General features: G+C 45.7%; 1 protein-coding gene and 1 long non-coding RNA gene across 8 annotated transcripts in view; one reads left to right on the top strand and one right to left on the bottom strand.

The window, feature by feature from the left end:
* Positions 1–4421: 4421 nt before the first annotated feature.
* The window catches only part of DET1 (DET1 partner of COP1 E3 ubiquitin ligase), a 24517-nt gene continuing 6145 nt past the window's right edge, over positions 4422–22793 (bottom strand). For 5 of the 7 annotated variants that reach the window (XM_082198546.1, XM_082198545.1, XM_082198544.1 and 2 more), the window contains exons 3-5: positions 18436–18626; positions 13992–14183; positions 9729–10092 (exon numbers count right to left, since the gene is read on the bottom strand). In XM_082198546.1, coding sequence (XP_082054672.1) covers positions 9870–10092; positions 13992–14183; positions 18436–18626 — 606 coding nt within the window. In that variant the 3' untranslated portion in view covers positions 9729–9869. Of the gene's footprint in view, positions 7647–9728; positions 10093–13991; positions 14184–18435; positions 18627–22793 lie in introns of those variants that run through there. The other 2 variants (XM_082198548.1, XM_082198549.1) reach the window with 2 other exon arrangements.
* On the top strand, positions 7573–9883 carry LOC309518611. Its single transcript, XR_014213554.1, has 2 exons — positions 7573–7702; positions 8403–9883. It is a non-coding gene; the product is annotated as an uncharacterized lncRNA (long non-coding RNA).

Below are 22793 nucleotides of genomic sequence, written 5' to 3'. Positions count from 1 at the left end.
CCAAGAAAACAGGACATGTCCAGGATTTCCCAGACATATGGCAACCCTATATATACCAACAGTAGCCCCTTGAACTTAACCCAGGAGCAACCAGGGCAGATCTCTTAGCAGAGGTGTTATATGCTGACAGGCGCTCACTCTTACCAGCACCCATGCTGCAGCACATGTATTCTGTCATTTCTCATGAAATAATGCCTCTGGATGTGTTTTCTATAAAGCAGCTTCAATCTGAGCTGAGAGGGGAGGAGAACATTTTAAGCTTGCAATGTGTACACAGCCTCCCATTGCAATGAGCTAAGGGATTCGTGAAGTTTGCATATTAGCAAATCCGTGGTTGTAGGTACCTTTTTGAGATGCTGGTGGAAGTGTACATTAAATGACAATCTGCCATGCCTTGGCAGAAGGAAAGGCCATCTTCATTGAACAGGTGTTTGTTTGTTTTTCATCCTCTACTATAGCAAGAAGCTGGAATTGAAATAGACCAGCTTTCACTAACCCTAATAATAATAATAATAATAATAATAATAATAATACCCTGCCCATCTGGCTGGGTTGTCCCAGTCATCTGGGTGGCTTCCAACACATATAAAAACATTTAAAAAATTAAACATTAAAACTCCTGATACAGGTGATTTCAGATGTTTTGGACAACTCCCATCAGCGACAGGCAGCAAAGGTGGATAAAGCCTGCCAGATTAAGATGGCGGAAATGACTGGCAGAATCCGAGACCAGGGAGAGGAGTCGGTGGAAGAAGACTGGAGGAAATTTAAAATCTATTTGCAGAAACACTGTAAAATTTTTGAATGCTGATGACATTGAAATGAATTGAAGGGGCTCTAGCAACAAGGCTAAAAGTATGAGGGGATTAATAATAGATAAATTAATAGAATATGAATTTGCTGAACTAAATTCAAAAAGGGATACAAAAATGGGAGACGTGAGGAAGTCAGGAAAATAAGTTAACCAAAGTGGAGATAAGAAAGAGGGAATTTTTGTTTTTCTTTTATATGTGTTTTTTCTTTTTCTTTTTTGTGTTTAATGTTTGTATTTTGTATTCTTGTATTTTGTATTTGTTTTGTATTTGTATTTTTTGTTTTTCCCAACTTTTTTATTGATAAAAGCTAATAAAATATTTTTTAAAAAGCCTGCCAGATTACAGGCAAATAATTGTACGATTTCTCTGCTAGGCATCTTTAAGATTTGAATTTTTATTTGTTTATTTCAAAAGAAACATCTGCAACTGATTGGGCAGAGCTGGGTGATTTGCAGGCAGGCTAGTTTAGGGGGCGCAAGGTAAGCTGCCTGGCCCTGTCCTCTCCCCATCCCTCAGTATCTGCTGCCTGAGGCAGCTGGTTCCTTCTCTGCAATGGTAGGGTCATCCTTGCCAGGAGCCAAACCCAAGGAAGGGCCATAGCTCAGTGGTGGAGCATCTGCTTTGCATTCAGAAGGTTCCCGGTTCAATCCTTGGCATCTCCAGGTAGGGCTGGCGAAAGACTCCTGCTTAAAATCCCACAGAGTCAGTGCCAGGCAATGCAGACAATACTAAGCTGTATGGACCAAGGATCTGAATTCAATGTAAGGCAGTTTCCTATGTTCGCATGTTCCCTGGTTGCGTTTGTGGAAAAAGAAGCATAGTATGGGAGCTCCAAAGAGAATCTGAAGGCCTTGCCTGTGGGTCCCTGATCTACCACGATTTGTTTACACAGTGTGGTGTAGTGGTTAAGAGCAGTGGATTTGTAATCTGGTGAATCGGGTTCGCTTTCCCGCTCCTCCACATGCAGCTGCTGGGTGACCTTGGGCTAGTCACACTTCTCTGAAGTCTCTCAGCCCCACTCACCTCACAAAGTGTTTGTTGTGAGGGAGGAAGGGAAAGGAGAATGTTAGCCGCTTTGAGACTCCTTCGGGTAGTGATAAAGCAAGATATCAAATCCAAACTCTTCTCTTCTTCTTCTTCCACTTGATGCTGTGGCCTCCAAGCAATGGGCCCGCAAGGCTGAACAAGCTTTGAAGCTTCAGCTCTCCGTAGAACTGAACGTCTGAAAATGGGCTAGTTGGGGCTGGTGGTTATCCTTCCGGCTGCTCTTCCAGCAGATTTTCAAGAGAAGGAAGGCAACGTCTGGCAGGAAAGGAAGGGTTTTCCCTGACTGGAACTGAGCCAAAGCAGCAAACGGAGGTGTCTTGGAACACATCCAGCAATTCCCTCCCCGAGATTTAATTTAAAGCGTTAATCAGAGAAGAAGCCATGTGCTGAGCCTTCCTGGTACAACAGGTGCAAAGCTTAGAGTTGGCCGTTTAGTAGCTCTTAGATGCTCGCCGGGGACTTGAAAACGCAGCAACGCCAGGATTATGTGTACCTGTTGCCCTTGGAGAGCACTTGAGGGGATAGGGAGAGTTTGCCCTTCTCCCTCCCACTGCCACGCCAGGATGGAGCTCTTGCTGATCACAGTCACCATGGCAACCAGGAGAGGCAGCCCCCTACACGGAATGTTCCCAGTGCAGCTCCGAGTTGAAAAGAGTGGTTGTTTGTCCACTCTATGCATGCAAAAGGGCAGCGACTCTTCCATTCCCTTGTATGGATCAAGGGCTTTGTGACCTGATAAGGCGACGCAATGGATCTTTTAAAAAAACAAATAAATTGAAGACTATGCTTGGCAAGGACACGCAAGTAGCAACCATCCAGGTCGGGCCCTACTATTTTATATATATATATATATATATATATATATATATATATATATATATATATATTTATATATATTGGTTTTTAACATATCATTTTCAACAGTAATATACTTTTCCATCTTATACAATTTTTTTGACTTCCATCAATCACATCTGAAAAATCTATTCACTTAATATATATTTCTTACTTTCACTATTACCTTCAAATCTCATAACTAATATCTCTATTCTTTCTCTACTTTGCAACATTTCATATATTTCTCCTTACAAAACTTCTTGTAGTCCTACCAGTGTAATTTGTTGATTACAGTTGCTCTTCAAATCATTCGTATATTTCTTCCAATCTTCTGTAAATCTCTGGTCCCGCAGGTTTCGAATCCTTCCTGTCATTTTGTCTAATTCTGTGTAGTCCATTAATTTTGTCTGCCATTCTTCCGTCGGAATTTCTTCTTGCTTCCATTTCTGGGCTAACAATACTCTTGTAGCTGTTGTGGCCATACTATTATATAATGGGAGGCAGCTGCCCCACCATCCCCGCAAATCTTCTAAGAGGTGCCCATGGCTATGGGAAGCTGTTGGCTTATCACCAGCGCTGGAGAAAGAATCAACTGCTAGTTTGGTCAGATTATGTACATGCAATTGTGGAGGTGAGGGGGGGCACCATCTTGACCTTGTGTCAGACCAGCCCTGGAGCCCTTGCAAAGTGCTGTCTGGCGGGTCCACTCTGACAATGATGCTCCTCCCTGCTGGCATTGCCTCCCCCACAGTGGGCTAACTGGCTGCCTTCAGCTGCTAGTCATCAAGAGCTAGTTCACACATGAAGGTTCATCCCTTGGCCGACTGCAGCATCCTGGTGTGTGTGAATGGGCATGGGAGAATGGGCTCCCACAGGCGAGGCACTTGGATGTCATTTCATGATGCTTTTCAATTTATACGGTGGTACCTTGGTTCATGAACTGAACTCAATCCGTTCTGGACGTCCGTTCAACTTCCACAACGTTTGCAAACCAAGGCGCAGCTTCTGATTGGCCCCGGAAACAATGCCGACAGCCGAAATGGACGTTCGGCTTCCAAAAAATGTTTGCAAACCGGAACACTTACTTCCAGGTTTGCAGTGTTCAGGAGCCAAGCTGATCAGGAACCAAGGTACCACTGTACATTCATTCTGCAGCTAGCCTTTAAGATAACAGCAGGCAAGTGTAGAGAAATCAAGTGACATACATTTGTGAACACATAATCCTGTCGCATGTCAGTCATGTGCTTTTTGGAGCACTTGGGAGTCAGCATGGTATTGGTTAAAAATTTCAGACTAGGACCAACGAAATCAGAGTTCAAATGGTCTTAAGGCATGATGAGTTGATGCTATGAAGACTGACAAGGGATCTTTGGTCAGTCATTCTCTCCAGCCTAACCTGAACTTTTCTTATGAAAATAGATGCTGACCCTGCTTAGATGCAAGCAGGACAGAGTTGTGACTAAAGAAACTTATATCCAGCTTCACCCTTAGACTTCATGTGTTTGGATGTTATGGAAAAACACCTCTGCAAAAGGTTCTGGAACAGGCATAGGTAAACTTGGCCCTCTAGATGTTTTGAGACTACAATTCCCATCATCCCTGACCACTGGTCCTGTTAGCTAGGGATGATGGGAATTGTAGTCCCAAAAAATCTGGAGGGCTGAGTTTGCCTATGTCTGTTCTGCAAAATGTATGTAAAAGCAAAGAGAACACAAAGCCGTATTAAAAAATAGAATTCCAGTTTATTTTGCTTTTAACGTCGCGCAGGTAACAAATTCACACCCTATCCCTGGTGGAAACAAAAATATCAGGTGTAAATATTATCCATTTGGGTTTCCTAAAGACATCAAAGGGGAGCAAGAACATACATTGTTGCAGATAATACAGTGATAGGCTCTGCCCTGCTGCACTGTGATGCCCACCTCCCTTTAGCACACACTCCCAATACTTCATAGCTGTGAACACAGGATCATAGAGTTGGAAGGCACCACAAGGGTCATCTAGTCGAACCCCTGGTGATGCAGGAATCTTTTGCTCAATGTGGGGTTCAAACCCATGACCTTGAGATTAAGAGTCTCATGATCTACCAACTGAGCTATGCCAGGTCTTATTCGCAGCACTTTTCAGTAAGATAAATCTATCAATGATTGCTAGCCAAAATGGTTATGTTCTACCTCCACCGCTGGAGACAGTATGCCTCTGAATACTGCCAAGTGCTGTTGTGCTCAGGTCCTGCTTGTGGGCTTCTGAAAACAGGAGTGCTAGACACATTCATTCTTTGTCTCCGGAAACAAAGGCCCAAGGATGTCGATTGCAAGACACTTTGTTCCCCAGAAGCAAAGAGGATCTTCTAAAGCTAAGCAGCTTTTGGGGTGAAGTGAACAGAGTGAGACTGAATGAACAGTGAACGAGGCAGGTGACCCTGCTCAAAAGGACCTTCCAGGACCAAGACCAAGTTACCTATTGCAAATAAGGGTCATAGCTCAGTGGCAGAGCGTCAGCTTTGCATACAGAAGGTCCCAGGTTCAATTGAAAGCATATCCAGGTCAGCCTGGGAGAGAACCCTGCCTGACACCAAGCAGAACCACTGCCTGTCACTGTAGACAATACTTGGCTAGTTGGACCAATGGTCTGACTTGGTACAAGGCAGGTTCCTAGGTCAGAGTTAAGACATTGCTCAGTGGCGCTCATTTAGATCTCATGGGAATTCACCCAGACCTCCCAAGGTCCAAATGTGCAGAGTTGTTGAACCTATTCACAGCAGTGGGAAAGTGCAATGAGAGAGTGAGATGCACAGTGCTTTCCCCTCCAGTGGGAATGCCCCCCCAAAGATACTCCGTTCAAGGCTTTGCTTCCTGATGAGAACTGGCAAGATACAATCAGACAGCTGGACCGAGACCTAAATTACGGAGCTGTGAATTTTGGTTGGGTGTCCAAAAATGTGCTGGTCATTCAATGTGGCTGGAGGGAAGATGGCTCTTCATCTTAACCAATGGATCAGGCGGGACCATGTCTGTACTGTGGTCTCCAGTGACCAGTGCAAGTTAACAAGGCCATCCCTTTGTGCCTGTGATAGACACGGGCAGCCACTATGCAGCTGAAACAACATGGAAGGCCTACCTTTTGCGTTTTCAGTTATTTGCAAAATTAAATCCCACCTCAGCACCGCAAGGCATGTCCCTCTCCTTTAATGTTTTATTTCCAAAAAGATTATATACTATTTAATTGTGGGGGGAATACCACAAACTGGCTTGCAAAGAGAATACTCCTTGTTTACTCCCTTTGGATGGGCAGATTTAGGCAGCATTATGGCAAAGGGAGAACAGAACGTGGGTAGCAGGAAGATAAAAAGCAAACTTCTTTCTCTTTTTCTTTCTGAAAAACAAATAAATTCTTGACTAGAGTAGAAAGACCCTAGAGATGTGAAGACTGAGGAAAAACAAGGGGGAGAATGGAAATATTGGAGTGGGATGGGAAGAAGGGGAACAGGGATTTTTTCTCCCTTGATAACTTATTTTTTCACACAGAAGAAATGGACATTTTGAGGAACCCTGAAAAGCAGCTCCATTGAAATGTGTTTTTTTAAAAAAATTAATGAAATGCTTTTTAAGGAAAAGGTTTTAAATATTTATGTGTAAGCCAATCTACAGCAGGGATGGGAAATTTGTGGGCCTTCAGACTCTCAGCTGGCACCCCTAGCTGGCACTGGCAATGGTCAGGGTTGATGGGAGTTGTAGTCCAAACCTAACATATACTGTAGTGATAAATGACAACACTCAAATCCTTAAGCATTTCTGCACCTAGAGGGTGCTGCTATCTTCATGAGAGGAGCATACACTTTATTTTGTTTACTTTACTACAAAATTTGTGGTTCTTATTTTCAACTTTTATTTCCCCCCCCACACACTTCTCAGGTGGCAAAAAAGTAAGATACATGTACAGCAGTTTGCATCTCTCTCTAGAATTGGGTATACTTGCAACTTTGCTTGCACAAAACTAAGGCATTTTTATACTTTTGAGTCTGCGATCCTATGCTTTGTTTACCTGGGAGTTAGCATCACTAAAGAGTGGGACATATACTTCTGAGTAAATATGCATAGGGCTGTCCTATCAATTTCATAAATACGCCACATGATATAGCTTTGTGTGCCAAGTTGCGAATTATGCATTTTATGTTGTTAAAGCAGTAAAAATACATTTAGGTTTCATAAGAAAATAAATATTGCATATATTTCAAATGTCCTCAAAAATTACGCCACCCTCTCCCTGAAAAACAACACACACATTACATTTTTCCAGAGCTTTAACATTTCCATAAATTTTACACCTCTACTCTGAAGCGCAGAACTCTGATCCCACTGTCATAAGACTGCAGTGCGGAAAGAGGGAGAGAAGGAAAGACTAAAATCTTTGGTGTTAAAAGGAAATGGTTCCTCTGTTGTATTTTGCTCACGTAGCAATGCCAATCCTTTTAAAAAACAAAACAATGCGAGGCATTATTGGAGCAGAAGTAATTTACAATATAATCTGTTTCTTATTGAGAATGGCAGAAGGGCTGGAAGTCTGAGAAACATGAGGAAAACTACGATGACTTCATCTGTACTCAGGCAACGCATCAAAGCCGCACACTGTTAGATGAGATGCACATCACTCCTCTAAAGCTGTTTGGTTTTCTAGAGCATGAATGTTCAGCTTTGGTGTGCCTCTGACAAAATGCGTACACTCAGTGCCCATGGCGACCATAAGGGGAAAGCGTACTACGTGCAGCTGTGTCTCATATGGAAGTTTACAACATATTCTGCATTAGTCCGCTGCACCGAAATAGCAAAGGGCTCGAAAGGGTGGAAGGTGAATGCAACCAGGCGTCGGACGGTGTGATTGATGGGCCGGCCCAGGAGTCCCGCTTGGATTTCAAACTTTAGAAGCCCGGAATCTCGGGCATAGAACCTGCAAGGGAGACAGACAGACAGACAAATGATGCTCGTAGGCCAGTCTTAACTACAGTGGTACCTCGCAAGACGAACGCCTCGCAAGACGGAAAACCCGCTAGACGAAAGGGTTTTCCGTTTTGGAGGCGCTTCGCAAGACGAATTCCCCTATGGGCTTGCTTCGCAAGACGACAGCCCATAGGGAAATATCCGGGACAGCGGGGAAGCGCAGCGCGTCTTCCCCACTGTCCTCGGACCTCCTCCGAAGCCGGACGGTGGGGCGGGAACGCCTCCTCCCGCCGCCGCCGGGCTTCGGAACGCTGCTCCGAAGCCGGGCGGGGGGGCGGGAACACCTTCTGAAGGCGGGCGGGGGGCGAAAGTCTTTGTCCCCCCTGCCTGCCTTCCCAGGGGCTTTTAAATCGCCCCGGACAGCGGAGAAGTCCTCCGCTGTCCCGGGGCGATTTTAAAATGCCGCCCGCCAGCATTTTAAGATCGCCCGGACAGCGGAGAAGTCCTCCGCTGTCCCGGGGTTTTTTAAAATGCTGGGGGTGGGAAGAAAAGCCCTTGTCCCCCCCCCCCCAGCCTTCAGAAGAGGTCCGGGGACAGACTGTCCCCGGACCTGGTCTGAAGGCGGTTTCCCTAGGAACGCATTAATTGATTTTCAATGCATTCCTATGGGAAACCGTGCATCACAAGACGAAAAACTCGCAAGACGAAGAGACTTGCGGAACGAATTAATTTCGTCTTGCGAGGCACCACTGTACATGAAACTGAGTAAGAGGAAATCTACTGTGACTGAGCAGGCAAAGAAAGATGCCACGTTATTTTGACTAGTGATAAAAGGAAAAAGCGGGCAGTACGCCAGAATTGCAAGAAAGTTCTCATAAATGCAGTTCGGAAGAAGTCAAGGCCAGCTTTTCAGAAAATGAACTGTAAGGGGCCTAAAGCACATTATGGGTTAGCTAGTGAACGGCCCATGAAATGGTGGAAACCTATGATGAATGAGACCATAAAGACGGGCTGCAGCAGAGCGAGCGCAGAGTGATGCTCCCCTCCCGACAGCTAGAAGTTCTGTATCCTTTTGCTCCTTGGTCTCCAGAGCGTAACAGTCTTTGCTGCTTGGTTGCCAGGCATTCAAACATGTTTGAAATGAGAGCAGCATTAAGAGGCCCATCTTGCCAACCTGATGCCCACGGGAAACGTACAAGCAGAACCTTGAAACGACTCAATAAGAACTGAGCAAACTCAGTAGACACAGAATGCTGCCTGATTTGGGGTTGTGAGGGTGAGAGGCAGGATGGGACAGAAAACCAGAGCGAGTGGGTGGAGGAATCTAGAAAAAGGCATGGCACTCTACACTGAAACATGCTGTAGAAGGTCCCACTTTTTATTATGCCAGAAGATGCGGCAATAACTACAATGGGAAGGGTGGCAAAGCACAGAGAGAGTCCTAGGTTCAAGTCCCAGCCTGAAACCCTGGAGAACCACTGCTGGTCAGTGCCATAGGCTATGCTGAGCTAAATTGTCTGGTTGGATAAGGCAGCTTCCTCCAATTCTATGAGAATTGCTTTTGAAGCAGGATTGATGAAACAAGATTCCTGGAGAAGGAGAAGCCTGCCCCTAGAACATGCCCAAGAATGCTCTATAAAATAATGCTCTTAAAGGGTCATCTCTGCCCTTATATTACCAAACAATTGCTGTTACATGCAGAAGAGAGGCTCCTGCAGATAGAGTCTCATAAGGCGGTCCATTCCATACCTTGTAGGAATTAGGTCTTCAGTATGGTGACACCTAACCTCTAGAACTGCCTCCTGCTACAAAGCAGGCAGGCACCCATCTCAGCTGCCTTTTTGGCCCCTAGTGGAGATCTTCCTTTCTCAACAAATCTTCAAAGTGGGTGTCTTTATCCCAGGCTGTATCTGCATTGGATTTGTCCCACCCCGCCCTGCCCCACGGGCCATGTATGGAATTGTTTTAATTGTTGCTGTTTTCTACTGTGAAACTGCGAGGCACATTACGGGAAGCAATTCATAAAAGAAACCAAAGAAAGGAAGAGCTGGGTTTCTGTGGCAGACGCTGCGGTTTATTCCTCAGCAGATGAAATCAGTGCAGAAAGTGCTCCCCAAAGGTAGAAAGTTTGAAAATTGCAGCTGCACAATATAAGCAAAAGGCACAGGCCAACCGTGTCCTGGGGGAGTTGCAGCTGCAACTGCAACGAGTTGCTTCTCTCCCTGCTTTCAGCTCAACATGTCTCCCTCCTACAGAAGCGGACGCCATGTGCTTCCCCCAGCAGGATGTTGGCTCCTGGGCCAACCACTTCAGCTACTGAATGGGACCAAGGATGCTCTTTCAATAGGTAGACACCCCTCCAGGTCTGGATAAGGCAGCCAGCTGAATTCCTCACATTCTCTCTGCATTGCCATTGTTCGTTCTCTCTGTGTCTCTTCTTGAAAGCCCCAGCTAGCCTGACAATTAAAGGAAACAGACTGGGTGGAAGAGCAACAATCTTGATAGCTGGCTTTCTAAAGGGTTTCCTCCTCCACAGGAGCAGCCTTCTGAACTGGGGGTGGCGGGGAGAGAGGGGGTGAGGGAGAAGAGAAAAGGAAGTGGAGCTAGTGTTATTTCCACCCCCCTCCCATGTAAAGCATGGGTCTGCTGCCTGCTCCTCTCATTCCAATTCAGGGCAATTTACCATACTCAAGAAGAACGCCCTGTAATCTCCAAGATGGGCTCCGTATTTTTAAATCTCTTTTTGAAGAGTGCTCTGCAATCAGAGGCCATTTCCACAGACTCACATGCGGTGGTTAAATTAGATGCTGAAATGCAAGATGCGTGTCAATAAGAACAGTAATATTGAGCATCTCCCCCACCCCACCCCCAAGCCAATTGTTATGAAAATGGAAAGTTGTTTTGCTTCTTAAAAGAAATTCTCCCAAGTAGGTTGCCTATTAAACTTTCCTTTACGTCTCCCAAAGCTTTCTAACGGCGACAGTGGCTGAAGACGGGGAAGCCACACCGTTGCTTGTTCCCCTATTCCCTCCGTGCCCCCCCCCCCAACTCAAAGCCTCATCCTTGAGCTAGGGAACTCCTGGAAAACAACACTTCAAGTGGGGCAGTCTGGGAGGGACCAAAATCTCCCCAGTCATCCCACCACCTGGCACAGGTATTAGAAGAAGAAAAAAGTGGTCGTTCTGCCAGCTGCAGCCTGGTATAAGAGAAACACTGTGTGGTCGTGGGAGGGCAGGAGGAGAAACCAAAGGCGCAGAGGACGCGTGGCATGGAGCAATCCCACAATGCAAAAGAGCAAGAACACCAGCAATTCTCTTTGTGGAGGAAAAAGTGGGGGGGGGGAGACAGGCAGGAGGAGAGTGTGTGATGGGAGAGGGTACAAAGCTGCCAGCCTGTTAATTTGATTAACTGGCCCCTGTGAAGGGGCCGAGATGGCACTGCTGAAGGCAAAAGGTTGACGTTGGCACAATGACAATGTTGTCATCACAGTCCACCAGCATCAAGAGCGTGCAAAAGAAAAAAGAGTAGATTCAGGCAAGCTGAAAGTGGTTAGGGATAAGTTTCTCTCTCTCTCATAACTAGATCTCGGCGATATCCAACAAAAGTGAATGCTGGCATATGCAGGTCAGGTGAAAGAAAGTGGGGTTTGGTGTTTTACACATACAGCATAGTTAAAACTAAGGAATTTGTTCCCACAAGAACAAATGATGGCCATCAACTTGGATGGCCTTAAAAGAAAATTGGACAAATCCATGGAGGACAAGGCTATAAATGTCCACTAGCCACGATGGCTTTGTTCTCCCTCTGCTGTGGGAGGCAGAATGTCCCTGAGCTGCGAGGAATCATAGGTGGGGAAAGTGCTGTGATGGTCAGATCCTGCTTGTGGGCTTCCCATGGGCTTCTGGTTGGCCACTGTGAGAACTGGGTGCTGAACCGGACTGGGCTTTGGCCCAATTCAGCAGGGCTCTTTTTATGTCAGTTTCTCACCCACTCAAGAGCACAACAGTAGCTCCCCTGAAGACTCCCCTGATGTCTGCTGTTGCTTTTGGGCCCTACTTTTCTGGTTCCCAGGACGCATTTGGTTGGCCTCCGGGGGGGGGGGGACAGAATGCCTGCTGAGATGACCTTTGGTGTGATGCAGCTGGGCTCTTCCTATGCCTGCGTCTGGAATTTTCGTCACCCCTTTGAAGCTCCATTAGAATGCACATCCTTTATTCTCAAGTTAAAGCTGAAAGGGTGGAATTCATCCTCTTTGCAAACATGTTTCATTTGGGGTCGTCCCTCCAAAGAGGAATGCCTTGAGAAGTATTATACATCCCCTTCAGTTTGGCAAGTCGCTCTTCCTGCCTGTATAACTCCCTGAGGACCAGAAGGTCCCAGGTTTAATCTCTAGAATCTCTATAGTTGAAATGTTTCTTTTGCAGCACCTCCGGGATCTCGGGAGAGCTGAAGCCAGTAAGAACAGGCAGTACTGGACTAGGTGAGACTAAAGCAACTCCACAGCTCAGGAGTAGCAGACAGGCTTCTCAAGTTCGATCGCCAGCATCTCCAGGTTACAAAGGTAGGAAAGACCTCTGCGAGAGACGTCTGGAGAGCCATTCTCAGTCTGTGCAGACTATTCTGGGCTAGCTGGATCTGTCATGTGTTCACAGGTGTTAATTTAAGGGAAATCCACAAGCAAATCCTCCTAATTTAGAGGCATCAGCCAAGTCAGCTGATTTTGGGGTACCGTGAAAGGGCAGCAATACCAACCAATTACATAGCAATTGATCATTACTACTGAGAGCACCCCATCTGTAAACTCTGTCTCAAGCAACAAACTAGCTTGGTTAGGCAAGTCTCTCAAAGATTGAGGGTGCATTTTTCTGTCCCCTCTCCGCCCCTCCATCTGAAGGTTCTTCTGTGTGGTCAGCAACTCCCAAAGACACAAGAACCACTCAAGAGCTCCAAAATGCTACATATTGCCTCTAGCCCTATACAACACCAGCTGACAAACTACGTGAAAATGGCTAACTGCTTTGTTTACAGAAGCTCATTAGTGAGAATATCTGCATTTTGTCGGGAGAAAAAATATGTTGCCACCTACAGCCCAGTGGAGCCTTCCTATAGCATCAAGGACAGCAGCAGAAAAACAAGCCAAAACTGCAGAGAGAGCAAAGGAGGCACTACCATATCGTGAGCAGGAAGGAAATCAATTTGATAAAAATTCCCCAAAAATTCATTGGATGGCTTTCAAACTACTATCCACCTCTCCAGATCACAGAGTGTGGTTGGGGGGCGGGGGAGAGAGACTCCTGTATGCAGGTCACATCTGGCCAAAATTTCATATTGCCCTCTGGGGGGCCCAGTTCTCCAGGGGAGCAGAAAGGGCTCTGATGTCCTCTGCAAGGCATTTGAGTGGGAAATGTCTCAGTACAGTGGTACCTCGGGTTAAGTACTTAATTCCTTCTGGAAGTACATTCTTAACCTGAAACTGTTCTTAACCTGAAGCACCACTTTAGCTAATGAGGCCTCCTGCTGCTGCTGCCGCCGGAGCACGATTTCTGTTCTTATCCTGAAGCAAAGTTCTTAACCTGAAGCACTATTTCTGGGTTAGCAGAGTCTGTAACCTGAAGCGTATGTAAACTGAAGCATATGTAACCCGAGGTACCACTGTAGACTTGTGTTCCCAACAAATATGCAAAAGGTAGCCTATGCATTTTGCAACTGCATGAATGAAGTTTTAGGGGTACAATTGCATTTTTAAAATATGAAAATTTAAGGAGCTGCAAGGCAGAGCTTGCAGTTCAGCTGCATGTTGACCTTATTTACACGCTTCTGCTGAGATGACTGAGTGGTGGTTGCTGATTTTCCTTTCGCACAGAGGGTGCTGGAAAACTTTCTTTTCAAGCATTATAAAAAAAATAAAATCTATGAAGAAAAATGGAAGGTGAAATGAGTGGCTTTTCTAAGAATGCCTCTGTTTCCATGGGAAATAGCTTTGCAGGTATGTTGGTGCATAATTCTGTGTGTGTTAAGGGAGTGTTTATGTGTGGGTTTGACCCTGCTCACTTTGGGAATGTGGCCCCGGGCAACTTTCCACCATGGTAACGTAGCCCCCAAAAACATTATCCTACCCACCCAAGAGTGTCTGGGTAAGAGGAGGGAATCAATGCTGGGATGGGTAACAATGGTTCTTAGAAGACACCTAGCAGCATCACAACAAGCAACATCCGAATGTAAGAACAGTGAAAGCTAGATCAGACTAAGGCTCATGTAAGCCAGCAGCCAGCCTTCCCCTTCACAATGTGCTAGATATACAAAGGTCTTGTGTACTAGACCTAAACATGGACCATCACGGGGGCACGCCACATACCTGATAGGGTGGTCCCCACACGTCTTGGGGCGCTCCATGACAGACACCCACTTGTCGTCGTAACTGAAGAGGGAGAGGTCGAGGTAGGGGCTGCCACTGTAGGACTGAGCGCTGATGGGAAGCTGCCCCAGCAGCCGCCGCACGGCTTCCGTGTGCCCACCGTACTTTGCATTCACAATGGTGTCCTTGAATCTGAAGGCAACAGGCAGGTTGGCGGTATAGAGATGAAAGGCACGAAACAAAAATCACCACCACCCACAACGCTAAGTCTTAGCCTTGGAAGAAGCAGAGATAGAAAGATGCAAAAGGAAGGGAGGGATCCATGTTTCGATGGAGCACATCCCTGCCACGTCAAGCTAAAAATATCTGAGGAAGCAGCAATGGGAAGAAACTCTGCCCAAGGCATTAGAAAGTTGCTGCCTGTTGCTGTACAGAGCACTGTCGCATCCAAACCATACATTTAAAGAAATATGATGCCCCTTTGACAGCCCTGGCTTCCCCCAAAGAATCCTGGGGACTGCAGTTTCTTCAGAGTGCTTAGAGCAGGGGTCGGCAAGGTTTATCTTGCCTGGACCGGATCGGTCCCGCGGAGATCCCTCTGTGGGCCAGATCGCACGCACATGATTTTCAGTGTCTGCATGTGCACAGATGCAATTTTTGGCATCTGCGTCTGTGCAGACGCAATTTTGGTTGCCGCAGAAGTGAGTTCCTGCGCCGTGCTGCTTTAGTGCAGCACATGAGCAGGCAGCTCGGTTCAGAGGCGGCTCGGGGCCAGTCAAACGACCTCCGTGGGCCACTTCTGGCCTATGGCCCTTAGGTTGCTGACCACTGGCTTAGTTTATAGAAGAGCCTTGCTGAGCCACAATTACCAGCACTTCTACTGCAATTTCAAGGGCTACTGCAATTTCAAGGGTTTCCTTTTTGGCGGGGGGGGGGGGGGGTGTGAAAAGCTAGCAGTTTCATATGCCAGTTACAGTGGTACCTTGGTTGTTGAACTGAATCCATTCTGGGAGTCTGTTCGACTCCCGAAATGGTTCAAAAACCAAGGCGCAGCTTCCAATTGGCTGCAGAAGTGTCTTGCACTCAAGTGGAAGATGCGCCAGACGTTCAGCTTCCAAAAAATGTTTGCAAACCGGAACACTTACTTCCAGGTTTGCGGTGTTCGGGAGCCAATTTGTTCGGCAACTAAGCCGTTCGAGAACAAAGGTACGACTGTATAGCAGGAGTTGGGGACCCTGTGACCCTCTAGATGCTATTAGACTCCCAAGTCCCAGTCAGCAAAGCCAATGGTCAGGGATGATGGAAGATGTAATCCAACATCTGGCGAGCCAAGGATTCCCCACTCCAGAGTTACACAGTATTTTTTTGCTGACAAACCATATGCATTTTAAGCAGCAATTGTTTGGTGCAACTGTGTTCGAAGTGTGCTCGTTTGCTGGAAGCACATTATGGGGTCCTCAGTGAGAAGATGAGTGATGGAGGAGAAGCTTCCCTGAAAGACAGTGAGCCTATCCTTACGGATCGTTCCCCTGCAACAGCTAGCCACAGGTGTACTACTCTGGCCAAGTTCTAAGGTGCAGACTCACTTTACACAGGGCAACAATAAGACTCAACATGTTCAGGCAGGACGCCAAACAAACTGAGTGGGAGTCCTAGAGCACTGTCCAAAATCCTCTGCAACAGACCTGAGGTTCCATGTCAAAACAGATGTCTCCAGGGAGGGACCTCAACAGATAAAATCAATGTGGAAGGAGGTGTCCTGATGCTACCGCATGAGCCAATCAATTAAATGCATATGCATTCAATTTAGGTGCCTTTTTATTTTGCTTCTTCACAACGAGATAAAAGCACATAAAAAAGCAGCACAGCCACTGCACATTGTTGAAAGGAGAAGCAACCTTTAATATATTCTTTTGCAGATTCCATTAAAGTAACACATGCAACCCAAAGCAGTTTTTAAAGAAATCCTAAGAGCTAGCAAAAATGGGGCCCTGCACCTATGATGGTAACATACAAGAGTCAGAGGATTACTCTGCAGTCTTGCTGAAGGCAGAGTCAAGTTTGGATACTTGAGGAAGGTTCACTCCCCTTCTGACTGGCCATCATTACTGCACCCCCCCAAAAAAAGTTTGATCCTGCCTCTAGAAGAAGAGTTAACCCTTGCTAGTATGCTCCACTCTGATGAGCATGAGGTCAAAGACCTGTCATCAACCCACAGCTTTACTGATCAACACTGACTCCCACCAATTAATCAACTGAAGCTTTAGTTGATTAATCTAACAGTCAAAGATTTCAGCCTTGCAATAATTAAAAGCCTTTATAATGAACTGGATGCCTTATTCCCCTTAAACAGCACTCATAGTTTGCTTTCTGGAGGTAGCCTTGAATTTAACGGATACAGATTGGCTCCTTCCTAGGTTCAAGAGCCCCTAAGCTACATAATACAGCAGAAACTAGAAAGGTGGGAGGAAAGAGATGGATTAGGAATCCATCAAATTAATACAAGTTTTCTCTAAGAGCTACAGATGGCTCCTCCAAGGTCGAAGGATGATGGGGAAATCCATCCTCAGATGTTGTTTAGATTATGTAAAGGTGAGGGACAGGCAGGTGGAGGCAAAGAAGACCTTGTTCTTGTTGAGCTGCCTAGAAAATGCTTTCCGGTACACAGTCTAAAGTAGTTTTCTTGCCTTGGAGATAGAAGAGTGTGTTATGCTCTCGTCACTGGACTCAAGTGTACAATTCACAAATAATCATTATTTGCCTTGTTGTGCCTTATGCATGGACTTTGCTGGCTCTCATGCCACCCACCCCTCTTATTTAGACTCCCAGCTAGAACATCTCTCTTCCAGAATCCCTTTGGTATGCCCCATTCTTCCTCAAGCCAGACAAAGGGCCATAATAATGCAGTGGTTAGAGCAGAGGCTAGCAGAAAGTAGATCTGCTAGTCCTCTGGGCGATCTGTAGGACAGCAGGAGTTTCTCACTCCCAATAGTTGAACAATAGTGTGTGTGTTTGTGTATGGCATGGCTGGCCGTTTGCTAATTGCTTCTGTCTCAGCCTCAGTGTTCCTCACTTGTAAAACAGGAGTCTTAATTGGTTCCCTTTGATCTCATCTTTGTGTAGTTCTGCTGTCTGATTTTATTCTAATCCATCCCCCCTCAAATCTACAGAGTTGCTATAAAATAACAAAACAGGTCAACACCAGTCATGTTAAGCAATTATCATAAAGCAATTCTAAGCATAAAACGAACCTTTTAAAAGTAATTCATATACAATGTAAAAGGCAGCAGGTGAAACATATAATCAGCAACAGGCCACAACTCATCCAAAAGCGTGAATAAAAAGATTAATCTTAAACTGGCACTAAAGCCAGGTAGAGTTGGCACCAGATGCATCTTCGTGGGGAGGGCATTCCAGAGGCAGGGATGCACCACAGAGAAGACCATTTCCTACATCACCACACCTTGCACTTCACCTGGCAGTGCAACCACAAGAGGGCCTGCCACGCTGACCTTTAAGCCTGGACAGGTTGGTACAGATAAAGGTATTTGTGGCCCAAGTCATTCAGGGGGTCCAGAGTCATTGTTAACACTGTGAACTGGGATCAGAAACACACAGGCAACCTGATCAGGTTCTTTGCAACTAGTGCTGTGTGGTCCCAATGGGTTGTGCCACTCAGCCAGCCACATTCTGGATGAGCTGCAGTTTCCAGACAGTCTTCAAGAACAGTCCCAAGTAGTGTATGTTAAAGTTATCCAGTCAGGTGGCTACTGCAGCATGAAACAGTGTTTTTGTGCTACAATTAATAAGTAATTAGTAAGTAATTTTCAGTTGCATATGCATGTTATCCCAATATTTGCCTCTTGGGGTACAGGAGGTAATCAGCTCCAACCTAGGCCACCGTTTGCCCATGGCTCCACTCCCGTTGTACACACTATGGTTCTGGTTGAGGGACCTCAGTCTAGTAAAAAGCAACAATGAACAAACCCTTGCCTCTGCCATGAACTTACAAGCTGGCCTTAGGTAACCCAGCATCCCCCAGCCTCACTTCCCGCAATATGAGGACAAAACTACTGGCTTACCCTATAAGGCTGTTTAAGGATGACTGATAATGTATGTAAAGCACTTGGAACATGTCAAAGCACTGCATTGAGGGTATCTAAAGTGCTGACAGACTACAACTCCCATTATCCCTGACCACTGGCCACATTAATTGGGGTAATGGGAGCTGAAGTCCAACAACATCTGGGGGGGCACCAGGTTGGTTATCCCAGCACTACATAAATGCTTGCTGTCATCATCATCATTCCTATTATACCCAATGGCACTATAGCAATAAATTTAGTTGAGCCAGAGAACATAAACCGAAGCCAGTTTTTAGCCTCTCCAGCTTCACTGGCTTTGCAAACTGACTGGGCAACCATGCACGGTCCAAAGGGCTCACCGGCGTTGGATTTGCCTGGCGAAATTGTTGCTTGAGGCCGAGCAGGGGAACTGGACCGCCTCGCTGTGCAGTGTGGCATTCCGGAAAAGGTCGCAGAAGTTCTCGAAGAGTTCCAGCAGCTCGTCCGACGTGTTCTCAAATACAGCAATCACCTCGGTGGTCACCATGTTGTACACAACAAAAAACGAAGGCTGAGCAGGAGGAAGCAGAATTGACGTCAGCCAGCTGAGCCCAGGTGGAAGACACAAAGGCCACGTTAAGTGAGCAACTTGCACCACCAAGCCATTAAACCAACCAAGATACGATGCTGTTTTGTGGCTGGATGGGAGGATTCTGCATTTCACCTGCCAAGTTCATTGTAACTTCCAGCCATCGCAATGGGCGACAGATTAACTATGCTATTAACTACCGTCAAATTATTAACAAAGCAATGTGAAATTCCTCCAATTCTTGTTTTGTTTATTTCAAACTGGACACATCAATGTTGCTGTTTCCTTTCTCTGCCAAACATGAAATGTTTTTTCAGAGTGGCAGATTTAATTTTAGCTCCTGCTGCGAAGTGATTTTTAAGCCAGGTGGTGGCTGGCAATGAATTATTTTCCCCTGTATATGCAGAAAGGTGAGAGTTGGTAGGCTTTATTTGGGGAGGGGCTGGGGGGGACACTTATTTTCTTTTCCTGTCTTAATATTTCCAACATGCCGAGAGGAACCTTTTAAAGCGCATTGTGTTCCACTGTTGCCTGTAAATGGTGTACCCTTCAGGGTCCCCCGCTGCTGGGGAAATGAAAGACTGAGCGCCATTAACTATTTCTTTTGAATTACTTGCGTTCTTATCCAAGAATGTCCAAAAGCTGCATTTTGGTTTTGCAATCAGTCACCTAGGTGCTTGTGAAGAAATCTTTCCCTAGGTAACATGCTATGGACAAAAGATCAGGTCTATGTTTATTTCTGCATGTCTACAGACCGATTACTCAAGTCTGTACTGAGTTTGGCATCTCCAGAATCCTTGCATCCCCTTTTCTTTTTATAAAGGAAAAGTTTCAAGTCCATGAAAAGTCATGGAGGGGGGAAGGAATGCAGCTTGTTGTTATAGCCACCATGCCAGGGTCAATTGCCTGCTACTGGCAATCTAAGCCCTACCCTCCACATTCTCTCTTGCTGTTTCTCTGCTACTCCAATCACTGTCAAACATGGAGTTTTTTTGCAGGGAGGTGGAGAGTGAAATCCTGAAAGCACCATCTAGCTTTCCTGGACCTGCGTATTCAACCTTTAGTGGAACCAGTGACATATCAGATGTCTGTCTCCAACAGATCTGTCTCCAACAGATCAGGTATGGGGAACCTTTGACCCTCTAGATACTGCTGAACTGAAACACTGATAAGTCTCTGGCCATGCCTGATATGGCGGATGGGAGTTGTACTTCATCAACACCTGAAGGCTCAAAGATTCCCCACCCTTACAATAGGTGCTTGCAACTTTTGGACAACCAAATTTCACTTAGCACTCTTTATCATAATAAATGTGAAAGACCACTAATGGATCCCACACAACAACTAAGACCAACACTTCACATTCATTACTCAACAAAATGTGTCTGGAAGTGCCCAAGGACCCTATTGATTTCCCCTTGGGAAAACTCTAATCTTGCAGGGAAGTGCTAGGTCCAACCCAGTGTCTTACAGATGCAGCTTATTGACCTCAAAAAGGCAGGATTCTGGGGAGTGCAGAAGAAGCCCCAATAAATACCTCTCCCTTCTTTCCTGGAAAAACACAATTTTTTCAGACAGCTTATTCCATTGATTCTAAAGGCCGTTACATCCCAACATTGAGCCTACCCATAAGTTGCTTCTTGTCCTGTGTATAACAGAGCTCACATTCTCCAATAGCCTTTCCAACATATATGTTAACTTTAATCAGCATGCGCTTCCATTAGCAATTTTAATCTGGTATCCAGGTTACATATATCCAGACCCTTTTATGTCCTTTCCACCCACCCATCCCCCACAGCTTGCATACTAGACTTTGTCTCATTCTTGCAATATTCCTATGAATCCCTACACAAAGCCAGTCCTGTCAACCAGTACTATACACAGCAGCAGAGATATTAATTGATCTCAGTAGAGTTGTAGGTTGAAAAAAGAAAGTGACAAGTCCACACGAAGCGTTGTGGCTAAAGACGCATTTGAACCCATGTCTCAGCCTAACCCTGACCACTGCACCGTACCAGCCCTCTCCCTAAGAGAAACATTTGTATACAAAGAACTGTGGGCCTTTTGTGACCCATTGCCACACTACTAACTTGCATTCATCTTGCAGGCCTACGCACACATTACCAGGGAGCAAGCCGCATAGCACTTACTTCCAGGTAAAGGTGGACAAAATCAGACTGTATGGTTGTCATTCATGGAAACTCTTACACCAGTCATTTATCTGAAAAGGTCAATCAATGGACTCAACGGTCAAATTTAGCGACTGAAGAGCAAGGTGACTGACTGCAAGATAACAACCCAAATTGATCAACCAGCACAAAGATCAACCTTTTCAATCCCCTGACCCATTTTTAAGTCTAACCTGCAACACAGGCCTACTTTCAATGTCCATGGGTCCCTGTGTCCACTTTTCTTCTTCCTCTCTCACTCGCTGCCCTTCTCCTCTCCCTGTCTCTTAAAAACACTTCAGTAAAAAAAGAAAAGAAAATTGTGGTCTATCTGCTGGGACCCATTGCACAACTGAGTGAGTCACAACCAAACTAATGACTAATGAACCTAAACTCCTAAGCCCTTACAACAGATCGTAAAATAATAGAATCATGGTAATCAATGAAGCAACTGTTACAGGCAACACTTTAAAACCATTTTAGCAGGAGTTTAAACCCACCAGAGATTACAGATAGAACAGTGCTGGTGCTAAACCAGCCTCCCTGGAAAATGAATTGCACAAGTGGGGTGCCACAAGGCCATGGCCCAGCCTACCAGATGTTAGGTTGACAAGAAGACAGTGTTCCTCAACCTTAGGTCCCCAGATGTTGCTAGCTTCCAAATCAAATCATGCCCAGCCAGCTTAACCAATGGTCAGGGATGGTGGGGACCCCAAGATATTATTTTTTTAAAAAAAGTATTAAGTCTCAGTGGCAAACAACCACATAGTGCAATTCTGTTCTGTGGTTTTTTTCTTACATTTATACCCCACCTTCCATCCATCGTGGGACCCAAGGCAGCATACATGTGGCTCACAGGTGGTCATGCACCTACCACTGCACAAACCCAGACCTTTATAGCTTCTGCAAGGTGGTGGCCCCATGTGCCCTCAGATCATGCCCTATATTAGAACATTAATGCTGCCATTTGACTTGCAGCTAATAAGAGCTTCTTAGCTCCACTGACATCTTTCCACTTTGCAACCTACTGCAGTTCTGTTTCATGTTGTATCCCTCATCGCTCATTGTGCATGGGTCAGGGTATGAAGAAAGGGTTCTGAAGATAGTATCAATGCTGTGCAGGTTGATGTGGGGAAACAGACCCCATTCCCGGACACCAGGGTCCCAGGTCGTGTAGGGCTTGAAACACAAGCTCCAGCACTTTGATTTGTGCTTGGAAATGGAAAAAGGACCCGCGTGCAACTATTCCAACAGGCAGCAAAGACTGGAGTAGCCAGGAAGGACTGTAATTCAGTGGCATAGTATGTGCTTTGGATACAGAAGGTCCAAGGTTCATTCCCCAGCCTCACCAGGTAGAACTGGTAGAGACTCCTGCTAGAAACCAGCCTCTGCCAGTCAGTGTAGATAATACTGCGTTAGATGGGCCAATGGTCAGACTTGGCATAAGTAGCTTTGGATGTTTCTGTGAAGCACTGTTTCAACCTATTCTTGGATTGCCTGGGAAGGGAAAAAAGAGCTCCAGATGAACCAAAGTAACAGGCCATCAATCTTGCCTAATGGAAGGAGAGGCATGACTCACAATTGGCTGGGGTGATTTAAAGTAATGATAATAAAGGAGCAAGGGGGGGGAATCAAAATTTTAACCTTTCTACACCAATCAACATCACAAACAGGAAGGAAAAGAAAGAAACTAAAAGCAGCCCAACCCAGCAGCATGAACATGCATGCCTCCTTTCTTCAGCTGTTTCCCACTCTGTTTAATAGTACAGGGCTATTGCTCCATTTTGGAAAGGAAGCTGCTGCAGATTTCATAAGAGACAGTTGTGAAAGAGTCACCATCAGAATGCTACAGCATAGGCTCCCTAGCTGAGTGGTTGCAATGAGAAGCCACATTTTTATAGGTAGCCTTTTTGGCTAAAAAGCAGGTACAAATGTTTTCACTAAATAATATATACGATTGCAGGTTTTTCCCCTTTTCAGA

Source organism: Podarcis vaucheri, assembly GCF_965113315.1.
Source record: "Podarcis vaucheri genome assembly, chromosome: 14".
Lineage (NCBI taxonomy): Eukaryota > Metazoa > Chordata > Lepidosauria > Squamata > Lacertidae > Podarcis > Podarcis vaucheri.
Note: the sequence above shows the minus strand (reverse complement) of the source record. Positions and strands in the feature narration are given on the sequence as shown.